This window comes from Aquarana catesbeiana, linkage group LG11 (assembly GCF_042186555.1).
Source record: "Aquarana catesbeiana isolate 2022-GZ linkage group LG11, ASM4218655v1, whole genome shotgun sequence".
Taxonomy (NCBI): Eukaryota; Metazoa; Chordata; class Amphibia; order Anura; family Ranidae; genus Aquarana; species Aquarana catesbeiana.
Window position 1 is genome coordinate 40,873,811 of NC_133334.1, and position 18,940 is coordinate 40,892,750.

At 41.6% G+C, this 18,940-nt stretch overlaps 1 protein-coding gene across 1 annotated transcript in view; it reads left to right on the forward strand.

Moving 5' to 3' along the window:
• SLC1A2 (solute carrier family 1 member 2) overlaps positions 1-18,940 on the forward strand; it is a 198,865-nt gene that overhangs the window by 120,557 nt on the left and 59,368 nt on the right. Inside the window, exons 3-4 of the mRNA XM_073604200.1 lie at positions 6,038-6,190; positions 15,720-15,970. Of these exons, the coding sequence (XP_073460301.1) occupies positions 6,038-6,190; positions 15,720-15,970 (404 nt within the window). The remainder of the gene's footprint in view (positions 1-6,037; positions 6,191-15,719; positions 15,971-18,940) is intronic.

Here is an 18,940-nt window from a genome sequence, read left to right on the forward strand (position 1 = left end):
TTATAGCAATTTTACTGGTAATTTGTTATGCTGTGCATGTTCTGTTTCTTGCGCCATCTCTCCTTCTCTATTTTACCCTTACATATAGCCTCATATTCTGCATCTCATTGTAAAACTGGAAAGACCTATGTAGCCCATAGCAAACAATCAGATTCCAGCCAGTCATTTTTTCCAGGCTGCAAATTAAAATTTTGATTGGTTACCACAGGCAACAGCTTCCTTTAAGACTCTTTCATAAAGAAGGACAGCCTAGAGTGGTCTCTTAGGATTCTATTATTGAGTCTTCAAAATAGAAAGGCTTTGCTAATGGGTTTCAAATATATTTTTCTTAGCTAATGAGTAATTTAGAAATGTGTTTTGGCTGGAAACCCTCATTAGCAGAAGTAATAGAGGATGGATAATTAAAGCAAGATGTTCTCATGTTATATTTCAGGCTATTGCCGAGCATGCAAGGAAGACCAAAGGAACTGTGGAGCGTACATAGTGGATTGTATAACAGAAATACAGCAGAATGTGTATATCAGGGATGGTTACAAAAAGTAAAAGTGTATCTAAGTACATCTTACACTAACAGATAGGTATAGGGGGGATTGCTTAACCACTTCAGCTCCTGAAGATATACCCCCCTTCATGACCAGGCCTTTTTTTGCGATATGGCACTGCGCTATTTTAACTGACAATTGCTTGAACGTGCGACGCTGTACACAAAAAAAGGATGTCCTTTTTTTCCCACAAATAGAGCTTTCTTTTGGTGGTATTTCATCACCTCTGCGTTTTTTTATTTTTTGCGCTATAAACAGAAAAAGAGCAACAATTTAAAAAAAAAAAAAAAAACAAACAATATTTTTTACTTTTTGCTATAAAACACATCCAATAAAAAAAATTTAAAAAATCTAATTTCTTCATCGATTTAGGCCAATTTGTATTCTGCTACATATTTTTGGTAAAAAAAAAAACAATGAGCGTATATTGATTGCTTTGCGCAAAAGTTATTACGTCTACAAACTATGGGATATTTTTATGGAATTTGTATTTATTTCTTTTTTTTACTTGCAACGGCAGCGATCAGCGACTTATAGCGGGACTGCTTCAAAGTCCTGACTCTTACCGCGATTTTGCCACATTTTTTACCGCATTTTTGTCGCAATTTTGTTCAGATCACCAATGTAAAAGGCAGAAAAACGCCTGTAATCTGCCCCAAAGAAGCCCATGTTCTTTTTTGAGCTTAGGGTGTTTTGCGTCAGGTGACAAAACGCTCAGATGTGATTGAAATGAATGGGATTTTGCTTGTTGGGCGTTTTTCATGCGTTTTTTCAGGCGTTTTACGAGCATTTTATGAGCTGAAAACGCTCAGGTGTGAATGCAGCCATAGTGACACTTTTGACGCTTTTTTGGGGACCAGTTACTAGACTAATACAGTGATCATCAGTGCTAAAAGTATGCACTGTTACTGTACTAATGAAACTGGCAGGGAAGAGGTTAACATCAGGGGTGAATGGGTTAAATGTGTCCCTAGGTAATGCTTTCTAACTGTGTGGGGGAGGTGTTTTAACTGTGGGAAGACAGAGATCTGTGTTCCTGCTTAGCAGAAACACAAGATCTCTGTCTTCTCCTGTCACAGAACGGCGATCTGCCTTGTTTACATTGGCAGACCGCTGTTCTGCCTCTCTCAGAAATGATCGGTGGGTCCCGGCAGATATCGGGTCCGCCAGACCCTCTGATTGGCTCCCACTGTGTCCAATCACTGGTTGACAGCGGGACACGTGCGCCGCAGACCCAGTAAAGCGAAATAACGCACAGGTACATGATTTTGCGCAGGAGAGCCGTCACCCTGCAGGTGTGTGGGGCGGCCGGCAAGTAGTTGTAAAGTGTACCTGTGCCCAGTCTATGGCCATTAAAATAATTACAAATTCTGAACCGATTTATGCCAACTGATTTATGCCATGGCCTTCACAGTGATAATGTCATTGGAAGTTCAACTTACTGGCTCTTGATTATCAGTACTTGACTGTCAGCTGTCCATGACAGCTCAGTCACAGTTCTGGGTGCCCCAAAAAGGGACAGTGACCTATACAGGGGTTTGAACAAAAAAACTGCATGACTACATGATTTGCAGGTGTGAAAGTGATGACGCCTTTCGCGTTGAAAGTGGAAGTGATGTAACATTCTTTTGCTTCCGCTATGTTATGGGACACCCAGCTAACATTTGGGAAGCCACACTTTCGTCATTCACTGCAGGGCTTACTGAGCTTCAAAGAGGGCAAATTGTTGGTGCCTCTGTGACTGAAGTTGCCAATTTATTTGCGGTGCGAGGTACAGTATCAAAGGTTATGACGGCATATACAGTTTCCAGGAAAACGTCGTCTGTAAAAGACATGGTCACCTGACCAAAAGAGACAAAAGGACATTGCACGGGATTGTGACCCAGAATAAGAAAACACTCGCTGCAAAAGTGACGGCAGAGAGCAATCTAGTTATATTCTAATCTGCTTATATTTAGCTTTCCCAGGTTCTTCCCTACCGCACTTGTTAACCGCTTGCCGACCGTATACTGTATACAGTGCCTTGAAAAAGTATTCATACCCCTTAAAATTTTCCACATTTTGTCATGTTACAACCAAAAACGTAAATGTATTTTATTGGGATTTTCTGCGATAGACCAACCCAAAGTGGCACATAATTGTGAAGTGGAAGGAAAATGATAAATGGTTTTCACATTTTTTTACAAATAAATATGTGAAAAGTGTGACGTGCATTTGTATTCAGCCCCCTTTGCTCTGATACCCCCAACTAAAATCTAGTGGAACCAATTGCCTTCAGAAGTCACCCAATTAGTAAATAGAGTCCACCTGTTAGTAATTTAATCTTGATATAAATACAGCTGTTCTGAGAAGCCCTCAGAGGTTTGTTAGAGAACCTTAGTGAACAAACAACATCATGAAGACCAAGGAACACACCAGACAGGTCAGGGATAAAGTTGTGGAGAAGTTTAAAGCAGGGTTAGGTTATAAAAAAATATCCCAAGCTTTGAACATCTCACAGAGCTCTGTTCAATCCATCATCCGAAAATGGAAAGAGTATGGCACAACTGCAAACCTACCAAGACATGGCCGTCCACCTAAACTGACAGGCCGGGCAAGGAGAGCATTCATAAGAGAAGAGCCAAGATGTCCATGCGAACTCTGGAGAAGCTGCAGAGATCCACAGCTCAGGTGGGAGAATCTGTCCACAGGACAACTATTAGTCATGTACTCCACAAATCTGGCCTTTTTTGGAAGAATGGCAAGAAGAAATCCATTGTTGAAAGAATTCCATATGAAGACCCGTTTGCAGTTTGCGAGAAGCCATGTGGGGGACACAGCAAACATGTGGAAGAAGGTGCTCTGGTCAGATGAAACCAAAATGTTACTTTTTGGCCTAAAAGCAAAATGTTATGTGTGGAAAACTAACACGGCACATCACCCCGAACACATCATCCCCACCGTGAAACATGGTGGTGTCGGCATTATGTTGTGGGGATGCTTTTCTTCATCAGGGATAAGGAAGCTGGTCAGAGTTGATGGGAAGATGGATGAAGCCAAATACAGGGCAATCTTAGAAGAAAACCTGTAATGCCGTGTACACACGGGCGGACTTTTCAGCATCAAAGGTCCGACGGTCTTTCCAACGGACTTTTGACTGAGTTACGACAGACTTTCGATGGACTCTCTAGCGAACAGACTTGCACACACACGATCACACCAAAGTCCGACGGATTCATATGGATTTGTATGTATTGACGTACGACCGGACTAAAATACCGGACTAAAACCGACGCCATAGCGTCGGTTTTTGTCCATCGGACTAGCATACAGACGAGCGGATTTCTCGATAGGAACTAGGTCTGGCGGAGTTCCGGCGGAAAGATTTGAAACATGTTCCAAATCTAAAGTCCGTCTGATTTTCAACAGAAAAAGTCCGCTGAAGGTCCGATGAAGCCCATACGTGGCCGGATTGTCCCACGGATTCGTTCTGTCGGACCAGTCCGGTCCAAAAGTCCGCCCGTGTGTACACGGCATTAGAGTTTGCAAAAGACTTGAGACTGTGGCGGAGGTTCACCTTCCAGCAGGACAATGACCCTAAACATACAGCCAGAGCTACAATGAAATGGTTTAGATCAAAGCATATTCATGTGTTAGAATGGCCCAGTCAATGTCCAGACCTAAATCCAATTGAGAATCTGTGGCAAGACTTGAAAATTGCTGTTCACAGACGCTCTCCATCCAATCTGACAGAGCTTGAGCTATTTTCCAAAGAAGAATGGGCAAAAATATCACTCTCTAGATGTGCAAAACTGGTAGAGACATCCCCAAAAAGACTTGCAGCTGTAATTGCAGTGACAGGAGGTTCTACAAAGTATTGTTTCAGGGGGGCTGAATACAAATGTACCCCACACTTTTTACATATTTATTTGTAAACAAATCGGAAAACGATTTATCATTTTCCTTCCACTTCACAATTATGTGCCACTTTGTGTTGGTCCATCACATAAAATCCCAATAAAATACATCTACGGTTTTGGTTGTAACATGACAAATGTGGAAAATTTCAAGGGGTATGAATACTTTTTCAATATATATATGTATATATACATATATATATATATATGTATATATATATATATATATATATATATATATATATATAGCGGCAAGGCGGCTCTTCTGTCCAGAAGCTAAATAGTGAAAAGAACCCCCTAATGGTGGACTTTTGAGGCACATAAAAAGAGTTAAAAGTATATATAACTCTTTAATACTTTTAACTCTTTTTATGTGCCTCAAAAGTCCACCATTAGGGGCTTCCACACTGGAGACAAAGCAGCGGCACTTTCGGATCGGTTTGCAGGCGCTATTATTAGCACAATAGCGCCTGCAAACCGCCTCAGTGTGAAAGGGCTCGTAAGTAATTCTTAATTTTCGAGTCTGAGGCGTGCACACGCACCGCCGGTGACTGGCTGTGATTGGGTACAGCGGGAGCCAATCAGCAGGTCCGCTAGACTCGATGTCCACCGGGACCTGCCGATAGTTCCCGAGAGCAGCAGAATGGCAGCCTGTCAATGTAAACAAGACAGATCGCCGTTCTGTGAGAAGGGGAGGTAGTGATCCTGTGTCTCTGCTAAGCAGGAACACGGAGCTTTGCCTTCTCACAGTACAAGCACCTCCCACACAGTTAGCAGTTAGCACTCCCTAGGAACACATTTAACCCTTTGATTACCCCTGATGTTAACCCCTTCCCTTCCAGTGTCATCAGTACAGTGACAGTGCATATTTATAGCACTGATCACTTTATTGGTGTCACTGGTTCCCCAAAAAAAAGTGTCACTTAGTGCCCGATTTGTCCAATACAATGTCGCAGTCCCGCTATAAGTCTTTGATTGCCGCCAATGCTAGTAAAAATAAATAAATAAATAAAAATTCCATAAAAATATCCTATAGTTTGTAGACAGTATAACTTTTGCACAAACCATTTAATATAAGCTTATTGGGTTTTTTTAACTAAAAATATGTAGCAAAATACATATTGGCCTAAATTGATGAAGAAATTGGATTTACATATTTTTATTGGACATGTTTTATAGCAGAAAGTAAAAAATATATATTTTTTCAAAATTGTCGATCCTTATATATAATATATAACTGGATTAAATAGTCTTTTTATACCTGTCAAAAGTACTTTAACAGATAACTCTTGTCAACAACTGGCAGCCAGAACACCCAAATGGTGGCTGCATCTGATTGGATAAGGCCACTGTTCAGCCAACAGTTTTCCTCCTAGGTCCTTCTATTTTCCGATGGAAGGATGTTTGGTGGAAGTGTACCAACAGGGCTACCCAGAGTTTACATTTCAGTCCGTTTCTGATTAGTTTGCTCTGTTTATGGACAGATTTAGTCTGTGACAGATTATAAAACTGGACCATTTGTGAGGTTTCTTAGTATTTCGTGCTGCCTGTCATTATCCTGACTCTTCCCTAATGTCTGTCCCTCCTTTTTTCTTCCAGGTGTCATTTTGGGAGCAGTGCTTGGTGGTCTCCTTCGGATGGCCTCTCCCATACACCCCGATATCGTAATGGTGATAGCCTTTCCAGGAGACATTCTCATGAGGATGCTGAAGATGTTGATCCTTCCTTTAATTATCTCCAGTTTAATCACAGGTCAGTCTATACAGATTCCAAATATTAAATGGTGTGTGCAGGGCCATCTAAATAGCATCATGGACCACTGGGCAAAGTAATACTCTGGGGCCCCTACCAACCTGCCCCAATTTACACACCTACCCTCAAGAATTAAAGTATAAATAGTTCATAGAATTAAACGTATATTTATCAGTACTTTCAATACAATCGATTTTAAACAAAAAGAAAACATGCCAAAAATTAAAGACGGATCAAGACAAAGGGCACAGTACAGGGGGGTCGAGGCAGAAGGACACAGAGGGAGTTAGGAGGGCACAGTACTGGGATCAGGAGGACACAGTACAGTTTTTGGGATGCTGCTCGGGACATGGCCATCCCAGAACAGCTTAGAAAGAGTGACTGTCCCGGGACAGTTAGCAAGTATGATGTATTGCAAGATTATCATGGGGCCCCTATACACCTGGGGCCCCTGGGCAGTGCCCGGGGGTGACCATGCATTAAGACAGCCCTGAGTGTGTGCTGTGTCTGGTGTAATATTAATCTGATGCCAGACTTTGGAGACAAAGATCCTCATCCGGTGGAACCCTTAGGAAGTTTCAGGGGGTACATAATGTGACTTTGCTGTTTTAGTTCTACTATAACATAAGCCTTGTCAACACATTTACCAAACTGACTGCTAAGGGGAAGGATCTGATTTCATGAGAACCACCTGATCACTTTCAGCTGTGTGATAAGAAAAGCTGTAGCCTGGTATCCTTTTAGCCTGTACGACTTTTTGGGATCTCACTAAAAATGAATCACCTGTCTAAGGGGATGCCTGTAATTGACGTGGTTCCTATTAAAGGCACCTAGGAAAAACAATGAATCTATCACTGAATCAGGGAATCTGATTTCTGAGGACATTCTAAACAAAATGCATAATTATTATTATTTTTATAAATGATTTATATAGCGCCAACAGTTTGCACAACGCTTTACAATGTTAGGGCAGACAGTACAGTTACAATACAATTCAGTACAGGAGGAATCAGAGAGCCAGGTTCGTTAGAGCTTACAATCTAGGAGGGAGGGTCAAGTGATACAAAAGGGTAAAAACTGTTTGGGATGAGCTAATGAAGAAAATTAAAGAACAGTTGTTAGGTGGAGGCAAGAAAGGCTTCTCTGAAGAAAAAAGTTTTCAGGGATCGCCTAAAAGTGGATAGATTTGGAGATAGTCTGATAGATTGGGGTAGGGAGTTCCAGAGGATGGGAGAGGCTCGGGAGAAGTCCTGGAGGCGAGTATGGGAGGAGGTGATGAGGGAGCTAGAGAGCAGGAGGTCTTGGGAGGAATGAAGAGGACAATTAGGTTGGTATTTTGAGACAAGGCTAGTGATGTAGCTGGGGGCAGAGTTGTGGATGGCTTTGTAAGTTATTGTTAGTATTTTGAACTTAATTTGTTGGGTGAGTGGCAGCCAATGGAGGGATTGGCAGAGGGAAATGGCAGACGCTGAGCGGTTTGTAAGGTGGATGACTCCGGCAGCAGCATTCATGATGGACTGAAGGAGGATAGCCTATATAAAGGTAAGCCAATGAGGAGGGAGTTGCAGTAGTCGAGGCGAGAGATAACCAGGGAGTGAATCATGAGCTTTGTAGTTTCATTGGTTAAGAAGGGACATTGTTTGGAGATGTTGCAGAGGTTGAGGTGGCAAGGGATTGGTTGGAAAGGGATTGGATGTGGGGCCAAAATGAGATTTCAGAGTACAGGATAACACCTAGCACCCTAGCATGTGGGGATTGGTGGATGGTGGTGCCATTGTTCTTGACAGAGAAGTCAGGGAGAGGGAATATTAAGAGCTCGTTTTGGACAGCTTGAGTTTGAGGAAGTGGTGTGACATCCAGACAGATGTGTCCGTTAGTAAGTTAGTAATGCGTGAGGAGACTGATGGAGTGAGCTGAGGGGTGAAGAGATGTCATCAGCGTATAAATGATATTGGAAGCCATGGGAGGCTATCAGCTGACCCAGGGAGAAGGTGTAGATTTCATCCATGAAAATAGGAGATGTCCAAGAAGGGAGCCTTGGGAGACCCAGACGGAGAAAGAAAGAGGAGAGGAGGAAGTAGAATTGTAAGTGGGATAGGTAGGATGAGAGCCAATGAAGAGCACAGTCACGGAGACCGAGGGAGTAAAGTTTATTGATAGCTGGTCTGTTTCAAATGAAGCTTTATGCATTCACATACTTCTTTAGACCCAGTCTGTACAGACAGTATGGTCACCTACTGACTTGGCACCATCCATAGGCAGCTTAACTCTTCAAAAAGTCACAGAAGTTGAATCCATCACAATTTTACTTGAGACAATTGTAGTACACAGGATGTTTTTCCAGTCTTTTGAAATGTAAGAAGACAATGGGGTTGATTTACTAAAACTGGAGAGTGCAAAATCTGGTGCAGCTCTGCATAGAAGCCAATTGCGCTCTCCATTTTTTGTAAATCAACCCCAGTGACTTTCCGAAGCCTTGTCTCTGTGAATAACTAACATCGACTGAGAGAACATGGAAGAAGTGGGGAAAGTCTACCAACTAGCTCTAAAAAGGAGAGGAGGACACAGGGAGATACCCAAATCACATTTGTGAACAAGTTGTAGAGGTTCCATACCACCACTAGTCATCATACTATAGAAAAATGATAACCTCATGCAGTTCAATACAAGACACATGCATGAAAGTGGGGTAGAACAGCAGTTTTTGCACCTTCTGTGGCCATTATGAAGGGCTACCAATCTACCAATCTGGATCTTTTATGTATTGTATGTTTTATCAGCTAAAAAACAAAAAGATGGGTGAGAAAAACTCAAAAACTATAGCAGGGAGATCTCACTGCTGCAGCATCCAAGGCTAACAAGAATGACTCAACCCGCATGCTCCACCAGTAACTAAAATATTACTTTTCAGTGGACAGAAATATAATAGTATATACAGTATATGTTTACTTCTCACTCCAAACACATCATCCATCATTGTTTCACATAAAGACTAGCCAGAAACATTAATGTTTATTGTGGCCCCTAAAATGTTTAATTGCTGGACTGATGTGTAGCAGTACAGTGATGTCACAATATTTATGGATACAACCAGCTAATGTATTATTAAATTAAGATCGGCACAGCGGAGTCACCCGGTGGCAATGATATAGTTAAACCATAATGCAGCAGAAGTGGGGGGGCTGCGCACTGTTCTGTAAACTCACCCTATAAATAGATATATTAAGTTTTCACTTTTAATGTCCCACAGCACATGTACCCAAATCCATTCACGGATTTATTTAATTTAAGAGTGATAGATGCAGTTTGGTTTGGTATCCACGTTGATGTTTTTCCTTGTTGGCCCGTATTTGTGCATACTGCTAAGTGGACAAGAACTTCTTAAACCTGCAGGGCATTGGTAGTATGTCATGCCAAGTGCTGCTGTCCTTTCTGTGTCTTTTCACCTTTCATTACCCTGCTCTCTCCATCTGCTCCCTCCTTGGCATCATCAGCATCAATGGCATCCCTTTATGTGCTGATACTGGCACCAAGCCCAACTCTGGGTTAGATTAAAAAAATGTATAATTTATGTATGATAGGGCAAAATAAATGTGAAAAACAGATGCAGTACATCTCTGTAATTATTCCCTTAAAGACCCCACGTGTACATAAAAATAGTAGTTGGTGTTCCAGAAGTGCACTCAGCTTCTAAGTCCTGTTGTGGGCTGATAAACACACATCAGTTTTGTGATGTAAGTGGTGTCAGCCCTGCACAGTTGTCTTATGCTAAACTACTCAAACCTTCCCCTATCCTTTTCTCAACATAAGGGTTTCTCAAAATTACACTATGGGATTGGCGTGGGACTATTAAGGCACGGCATACTTTTTTACTGTTAAACTTCATTTTGTTTATTCAAAATTATTAAAAAAGAGGCATCAATACAATTTCCAAATCGGATTACAAAGTGCATTGTAAGAAAAAATACAGTCGGCGTTAGTACTGCAGTATATTCAAGTTTTTTGGACATTGTCCTCTTCGTTAAGAGCCACCGATATAGACTTTATATAATAATGCCATCTAGACAGAATATCAAATTATCAATGATCACATTTTGATCACTTGCTTAGTAGTTGCTTAGTAGTTCTACACCTGCCCGTTGCATTAAAGTTCTCCCACATATGGAGGGGAAAGGGAAGGAAAGAAAGGGGAAAGGGAAAGGAGGGGGAAGGGAGAGGAGGGGGAGGGGAGAAAGAAGGTGTGGGAGGGAAAGGGGAAGAAAAGGGGAGGAAGGAGAAGGAGGGGAAAAGGGGAGAGAGGAAGGAGGGATCTAAGGAGGCGAGCCACCCAAGGATCATGGGGAATCCCCCCGTACACATACGGATACCCATAAGTCCCACACTCGACTCATCCCCTCCGTATCCCTCTACCAAGGCTTGGGTATAATATTGCACGCAAGATTCAATGTCATTCAGCAGGAGATTTACTCAACCAAAGTTGGGGAATTAAATAAAGGCTATTTGTTCTGCAGTCCCAATATAAGAACTAAGAGGTCCATCTAGAGTCCTTGAGATAACATAAGAAGTGTGCAAAGGACCCAGGACAGTTCTGAGTTTCTAACAAGATTAACAGATCTTTTTTTTCATTTCTTGAACAGATATAAAAAAAATGCCTTTCATTGTAAATTTAAGAAACCCAAAAAGAGCGATGGATCAACTTCAGTACAACTAGCTTGCCCATAGACAGATCGAAATTTGGCTGATCCGATCCATCTATGGCCAGCTTAAGGGCTCATTCACATGTGTGGTTAAGGGGTAGTAAAACCCTGCATTCTCTTCCCAGCACAAATTCCCCTCCCCAATCCCCCATCTTAGCACCCCCCTCATTTCCCCTCCTAGCACAAATGCACTCCCCCCATCATCCCTACTAGCACAAATCCCTCTTCCAAAAAAAATTCCCCTCTTAGCACAATTCCCCCCACATCATTACCTTTTTTAGCACAATACCCCAAATCCCCCATCCTAGCACATATCCTCTAGCCGCCAAATTTCTCCTCAGAGCACAAATCCTACCCCCCGCCCACTCCAAATCCCCCCTGCCAGCACAAATTCCCCTTCCCAATCCCCCATGCTAGCACAAGTCCCCCCCCCCCCCCCATTTGCATTCCTAGCAGAAATGCACCCCCCACAATCATCCCTACTAGCAAAACTCCTCCTCCCCAAAAAAATGCCACATTACCTTTTCTAGCACAAACCCCCAAATCCCCTATCCTAGCACACATCCTCTTCACCCATCTCCCCTCTCAATCCAAATCCCCACTCCTAACATACCTACCAAAAATTCCCCATATAAAACAATTCTTACCTCCTGACCCCCCCCCCCCCAATTCCCCCTTCATCCAAACTCTCTTGTGGTGCCCCCCCACCTCATATGAAACCACAGTGCTTAGGGCAGCCGCCCCTCCTGCCCACTCCTTGTCCCAGCCCTGCTGCCAGGATCTCCAGGTGAGAAATGTTACAACAGGTTCACATAACAAAAAAGATGCTGCTTAAGAAAACCGTATACAGTGAGGCACGGTGCCAAACATACTAAAAAATAAATGTAGGGTTTGCACATACTGTTCTTTATGCATTTGCCCGCAGTTCTGCTTTAATCCTCAAAATTTGTGTTCTGTTTTATTTTTGTTCTCTGATACCTGTGTGCAGACTGGATCCGGTGGATGAGCATCACATATCTAAGATCAGTTTGTCTGAAGGCAGAAGCCTCATTAGTGCTTTTTGTCAACGCTTTGCAGCGGAGGAGCCGTAATAGGCTGGGGACTCCGCAATCGATCGTAGCGCTTTCTTTCTCTCTCTCTCCAGCAATTAAAACCAGAACATGTCAAATGGATGGGAACATCTGCAGCCCCTGTTCTGCAACACACACTTAAATCCCTTGCGACAGCTGGAATTAAACCATATATTAATCTGGTGAATCAAAGAATGCAGTCCTGAGACGGATATATCCCACGCTGAATAACCCTTTCCGTGACTACCAGGCTGGAATAAAACTCCAGCCTAAAATAAACACAATCAAACTAGGCGGAATAACTGCGAGCTGTTTATGTAGCAGGGGAAGACATCTTTTGTCGGCGCCTGTTACTTCCTGAGGATTGCAGAGACATCTGGGTCTGCTGAGGAACAGCACTCAAAACTTAAAGGAGTTATCCATTATTAATAAAAAGTGAACCCCTGTTAAAGGGGACCTAGCTCTGGATAAACTGTTGTGATAAAAACATACAAGCTAAGTGTAGCCCTACCCCTGAAGGAGCTGTTGAGTTTTAACTGGTTCTTCCCCAAACAGAGACTACCAATCACACAGGCAACAGTCCATTGGCTTCCGGCTTCAGTAAACAGGGCAGGGTTTCTCAACCAGGGAACCCTAGGGTTCCTACAAAGGTTGCTAGGGGTTCCTTGAGCAATTTCTGCTTCTCAGAAAAGTTTCCACTAGGGGTGCATTGCCTTGCCTTAACCAATGCGGATTCCTTAAGTAATGAGCAAATTCTGCCTCTCAGTTACGTTCCCAATGACACCATTGATCTTTTTAGCTATCTGTAAGAGGGTAATTTCTCCCGATGACCAGAAATGTAAGGAACATTCTTCCCACTGACCATCACACTAATGTATCATGAGTTGTAGTAATTTTTAGCAGGGGATCCCTAAACATTGGAAAGTTATTTTAAGGGTTCCTCTGTGTTGGAAAGGTTGTGAAAGGCTTGTCTAGGGGATGTCTTTTTTAAAAAAAATATTTTTATTATAAATTGCTAGTAGAACTTGTAACAAGAGAGGGGTTGAGGTGGAATGATATACTTCAGAGCTTCAGACTTTTAACAGGAGAATGTGTTTAGCTGGATGAAACTCTTTTGACCAGTCTTTAAGCCAGAGACAAAGGGGAAGACCAGAACAAAGACCCAATAGAAATAATCTTAGGAACAGCTACAGCTGGCACTCCCCCCCCTGCGGGAGACAGATGGGAATGCGGCGATCGACCACCCCACCTCTGGGAGATGGACAGGATGGCGGCGATCAGGGCATTACCTTTGAAGCCAGGGGGAAGGAAGAGTGGGGCCATTGATTCTCCTCCCGGGCAAACAGGAAGTGTGTCCTAAGACTCCCTGGTCTATCATGTCACAGGAACTGCTTCCTGATTGGCTGGGAGAAGAATCAGGAAGACAATAGCGAATATTAATTTGCTGTTGTCACACAACTGGCTGGACTCAAGTCGCAGTGCTCTGCACCCTGAGCCCACCCTTTTTTGAAGCCAATTAGAGCCTCAGACTCTAATTACGTGCTTCAAAGAAAAAAAAACCCATTGGAATCCATGCGTCCGGCACCCTGCATGTAGATTAGGAGCCCGGGCGCATGGAGATTAAGGGGGCGGCGCCCCTTCGTCCCTTATGGACGGGCCGCCACTGGTTCTCACAGCTTCTACTAAGCATGTCTCAGTGAGTTATCCAGACCAAATCCTCAGCTCTAGATGAAATTAGGAAGAAGCTGAAACCTTGATGATTATCAGTCAACTCTAGCAGGGCTGCCTCTAAGGGGCAGCAGCCACTGAGGCTAGGGACTCTTTATGAAGGTCCAGACCAGGCTGCTCAAGGCCTTAGGCTAAACATGTCCCTCTTTAGTCATCTATTGGGCACACCTCCCCAGGGATTGCCTGAGGCACTATAAATATTCAGGCTGCTCATTTGACTTTCCCAACCATCTATGTACTGGTAGCCTCCAGAATGCAGGGGAAACAATAAAACCAGGAGCCTGTGAAATTCAGAACAGCTAAAAGAAATCAATAGCTGCTCAAATTACTACAGAGGAGCCTATACTAAGAGGGAGCTACATAAATAAATTGTACGTTTGTACATGCAAGGGCGGATTTACCATTAGGGGCAATAGACCAATTCTTGCCCATTTGTACATTTTTCCCATCAGCACTAAAAATACAGTCATCTTCTATAAGCTTATTAACAGACTGACACAATATTCTAGGACAGGTTGGGTATAGTAAGGCCAGGAAATGCTCTGTGGAAATACAGTGATCCTAGAAGAGAAGTGTTGCTTTGAACACCAAAGGTTTTCTGCATATGTGCTCCAGTGAAATCTGTCAGTAAAGATATGTTATAGGTAGGGGGTGGGGAAGACGTTTGGATTTAGCCTAATACCTTTATTGGTTCACTAAATAGATATTTAGGCAATAAATGGGATCATCCTAGATCCAAACCTCTGCTTTTGTTGATGGCTATAATGGTACGAAACGTTGCTGATGCAGCAGAGGTTGGGGGACATATCTTAAATGGTGCCGTTTTCTGGAAGTTTTTGTGATATCACAATTCTTCTTCTTCTTCTTTGGCGATGGTGATGGGCACTGCTTACTGTGAGCCCAGGAAGGTATAATGATACACCCCTTAAAAGTGTGTCTATGACAGCCTGGACTCACAGGAAGTGGATTAAAAAACACTGGTTGTCATCAAACCCAAAAGAATGACAGCAGCTGGATAGAGCAGACCTTTTACAAGGGATAACGCTGGACTGAAAGTAATCTTTGTTGGACTATTTGTGTTTGCACAGATTGCCAAAGCTGCAATTCCACTTATAAGTTAGACCAGCCAAACAAAATGTTATCCTCCGTCTCCCACTTTGGTGAAGGTGTAACCCAAGGTTTCTCAACCACTGTTCTATGGAACCCTAGGGTTCCTCCAAAGGTTGCTAAAGGTTCCTTGAGCAATGAGCAATTTCTATCTCTCAGATAAGTTTCCACTGACACCATTGATCTTTTTAGCTATCTGCAATTCTTCCTAATGACCCCAAGTGTAAAGAGCATTCTTCCTACTGACCATCACACTAATGTATCATGAGTTGTAGATACAGTAATTTTTAGCAGGGGTTCCCTGAGACTGGAAAGTTATTTTAAGGGTTCCACTGTGTTGAAAAGGTTGACAAATGGCTGGTGAAACCATTCTAGATGAACCTTATTACATGTTTTCTGGGAATACACACTTTTGCAATCCTTTTAGCGAGAAATCCAAAGACTTTTTGCACAACTTATGGAAATGCCTCTTGTAAATGATCCTGTGGCCCTACGTTTACATTTAACACCATTCCCCCAAATCGGGTATAAGAAATCTTTGCTCATTCATCTTATTATTGTATAAGAAAGCCCTGTGGAGGGTGAAATGTGTTAACACCTGGCCTCAAGTGGGAGATCTCCTGTGTGTGCTGCTTGTCCTTACTGTTTGCTCATTAAACTCACTGGATGTTTCTACACCACTGGTGTGCATCTGGGTTCTTTCTTAATCAGTGTCCACTTAAAAGTGGACATGAACCCAGACAGCACAAATTTTCTATGCTTAATAGAAGAACATGTAGAAACGTTACTTATGGGTAAGCAGTGCTCTGAAAATAATACCATTTGTCTTGAACATAGCTATTTTGTTTAGAACGTATATATATAACCTCACAATATTGGAATTGCCCTTAGAAACATTAACATAACATTCTGCTTTCTACCCCGCAGGCCTGTCTGGGTTGGATGCCAAATCAAGTGGACGCCTTGGAACCAGGGCAATGGTATATTATATGGCTACCACCATTATCGCTGCTGTGCTGGGAGTAATTTTGGTCTTGGCTATTCATCCTGGAGACCCCAAACTAAAACAGCAGCTTGGGAAGGGTCAAGAAAATGATGAGGTGTCCAGCTTAGATGCCTTCTTTGATCTTATAAGGAACCTCTTCCCTGAGAACTTGGTGCAAGCTTGTTTCCAGCAGGTAACCAAATTCCCTGTGTTTACGGATTGGTGAAGGACCTAAAAGACATATAATCTCGGCAACTCTCGAATTTAACAATGTACTTGACACACATATAGGAGCATATGAACATTACTGATGCATGTATTTTAAATGAGAGCGATTGATTCACCACCATTGAATGTTTGGTGAAAGTCACCTTTATAAATATGCCCCTAAATAGTGTTTTAGACAACAGAGTTTACAAGGGTTTTCAAAAAGATTTAAAACCCTCTCATGTCTATTTGGAACACTTACATGTAGACCCTATCATTTTCGTGGAGGTTTGTTAGAAGATCTGAATTTATACCTTGCACTTGCTTGTAATATATGGTATTGCAGTGTGACCTTGAAACAAACAACAATATGGTAGGATCCTGTTGGTGGTTAGAGGCAGAGGAAGGTGGGCACTTCTCTATGTTAGTACACACAGGGGCTCCAACCAATTAGGGAACTCACATTTTTTCTTAAATTGCTTTTTAAAAGCATATTCCAGTTCAAATAAACGTTCATCCTTGAGATCTCTACAGGGAGCATAACCTTCCTGCCGAGTAATTCAGTCTTTCATTCAGACAATGGTTATTACCCCAGTCCTTTCCAATCAAGTTTGTCAAATTTGCACAAATGTCAATTTAGCTTTAGTATTTCAATTCAGAGTAGCAGATCCTACAAATGCGGGAATGAGCAAAAAATTTGACTTCCCTCCATTGGTTAATCCATTCTCCAAACAAGGAAGTATCGAGTGAAACGATAGTAGGTCATAAAAATATCTATAAAATGATGCGCTCTAATCACTGGTTAGTCAGCATAAATAATGTGCCAAATGTGCAAAACCATTGTAATACGTGCAAAAGCCTTTGATAAAATAAATAAATAATCCTGGGGCTAATATTAACAAATCTTCCACAGTGCTATATAATATTATAAAAACACCTATGCCACTCTTGTTGAGTAAATAACCATAATCAGAAAAGTGGAATATACCAAAAACCTGGCACAAACCGCCACAGAATTATATAAACATGTAAAAAAAACAAAATAACAAGTCTGTGTTACAAATAAATACAAATAAAAAACACTCTGGTGTGTGTTTCCAATATGTGCAATCTTAGGGAGAACGTGTTTATGGTGATGGTGAATTGCTCGGGGATCTACATGCACTTGTGACCGTAGTTAATTCCTTATAAGCTAAATTGATTGATTAGAGTGTTAGATCGTAGTTCATGCTTTTTTACCATCCTGCTTCAGCCAAAATCATGTTGGTGGTGTGTTAATCATAACGTTCTCAGCACCGACGATTTATGAAAGTGTTTATCCTTGAGAAAGTCACGTGACAGTGATGCAACGCGTGGGAGGAGCCTAGGATGCTCAGTGCAGTTTGACACTCGGAGTTGAACTGCAGTGGTTTGCTGAGCTAAGTCTCGTCCACAGCGGCTGACTGCATTCTGCATCCTTATATGCCTTTATACGATCGGGCGCACGTGAGTGTATCTCTTAGAGGTTTTTGCTTGTGTCCTCTTGTATAGTTCACCACGCAATGATGAATGTCTCTGCTTGTCTTTCATAAATCGTCTGTGCTGAGAACGTTATGATTAACACACCACCAACATGATTTTGGCTGAAGCAGGATGGTAAAAAAGCATGAACTACGATCTAACACTCTAATCAATCAATTTAGCTTATAAGGAATTAACTACGGTCACAAGTGCATGTAGATCCCCGAGCAATTCACCATCACCATAAACACGTTCTCCCTAAGATTGCACATATTGGAAACACACACCAGAGTGTTTTTTATTTGTATTTATTTGTAACACAGACTTGTTATTTTGTTTTTTTTACATGTTTATATAATTTTGTGGCGGTTTGTGCCAGGTTTTTGGTATATTCCACTTTTCTGATTATGGTTATTTACTCAACAAGAGTGGCATAGGTGTTTTTATAATATTATATAGCACTGTGGAAGATTTGTTCATATAGCCCCAGGATTATTTATTTATTTTATCACAGGCTTTTGCACGTATTACAATGGTTTTGCACATTTGGCACATTATTTATGCTGACTAACCAGTGATTAGAGCGCACCATTTTATATATATTTTTATTCATATTTTGTGGGATTTTTGATGACCTTTTATTGATAGCAGCTTAATTTTATCTGATTAGTCCACTTTTTTAGTTTTTTCTCACTCATTTATCAAATTATATTCATCTCAGCGCTTGGTTTTTTATTTTTTATTTTGATAGTAGGTCATATTTTCTAGTATAGACAGAAAATTATAAGTAAGCTTTTTGTATCAACCAAGGATACCTGTTTACCTTTCTAACTATCACTTATTCTTAACCCCTTCACACCTAAGGGTAAAACAAATGTTAACGCCTAAGCACAATTTTGCAACTTTGACATGTGTTAGTAAAACCATATATATATTGTCACAATACTTTGTGCATCCAGGTGGATTATACCTTGTTTTTTTTCCAAGACAAATTGGGCTTTCATTTGGTGGTAAATGGTAATGGATATCTCCTCATTTAATTTTTTATTATCAAAGGAAAACTTGCCTAAGATAGTAAAACTTTTTTTTAATTTAGCCATATATTTCTTGTTTCTACCATAACCTGATATTAATTAAAGCATAAATAAATATATAAATAAAAATACTGCTCAAAATATACTGACCCTGACCTTAACCTTTGACCCTTAATTGACCCAAACACTTACCCAGGCACTGACCGAGATCAAACCTTGTTCTAAATATTATTTTTTTTTCTACACACAGTTGTTTATTTCTCTCTCTGCAAGGAAAGAGAGAGATACATTGTATCTTTCCTTTCCATTCACAGAGAGAGAAACACAGGGGCAACCTTCACAGCCACTGATCACTGTTGTAGCCAATCAAAGGCTATCACAGTAATCAGGTGACCCAGAACTGGGAGTTCGTTAGTACGGGA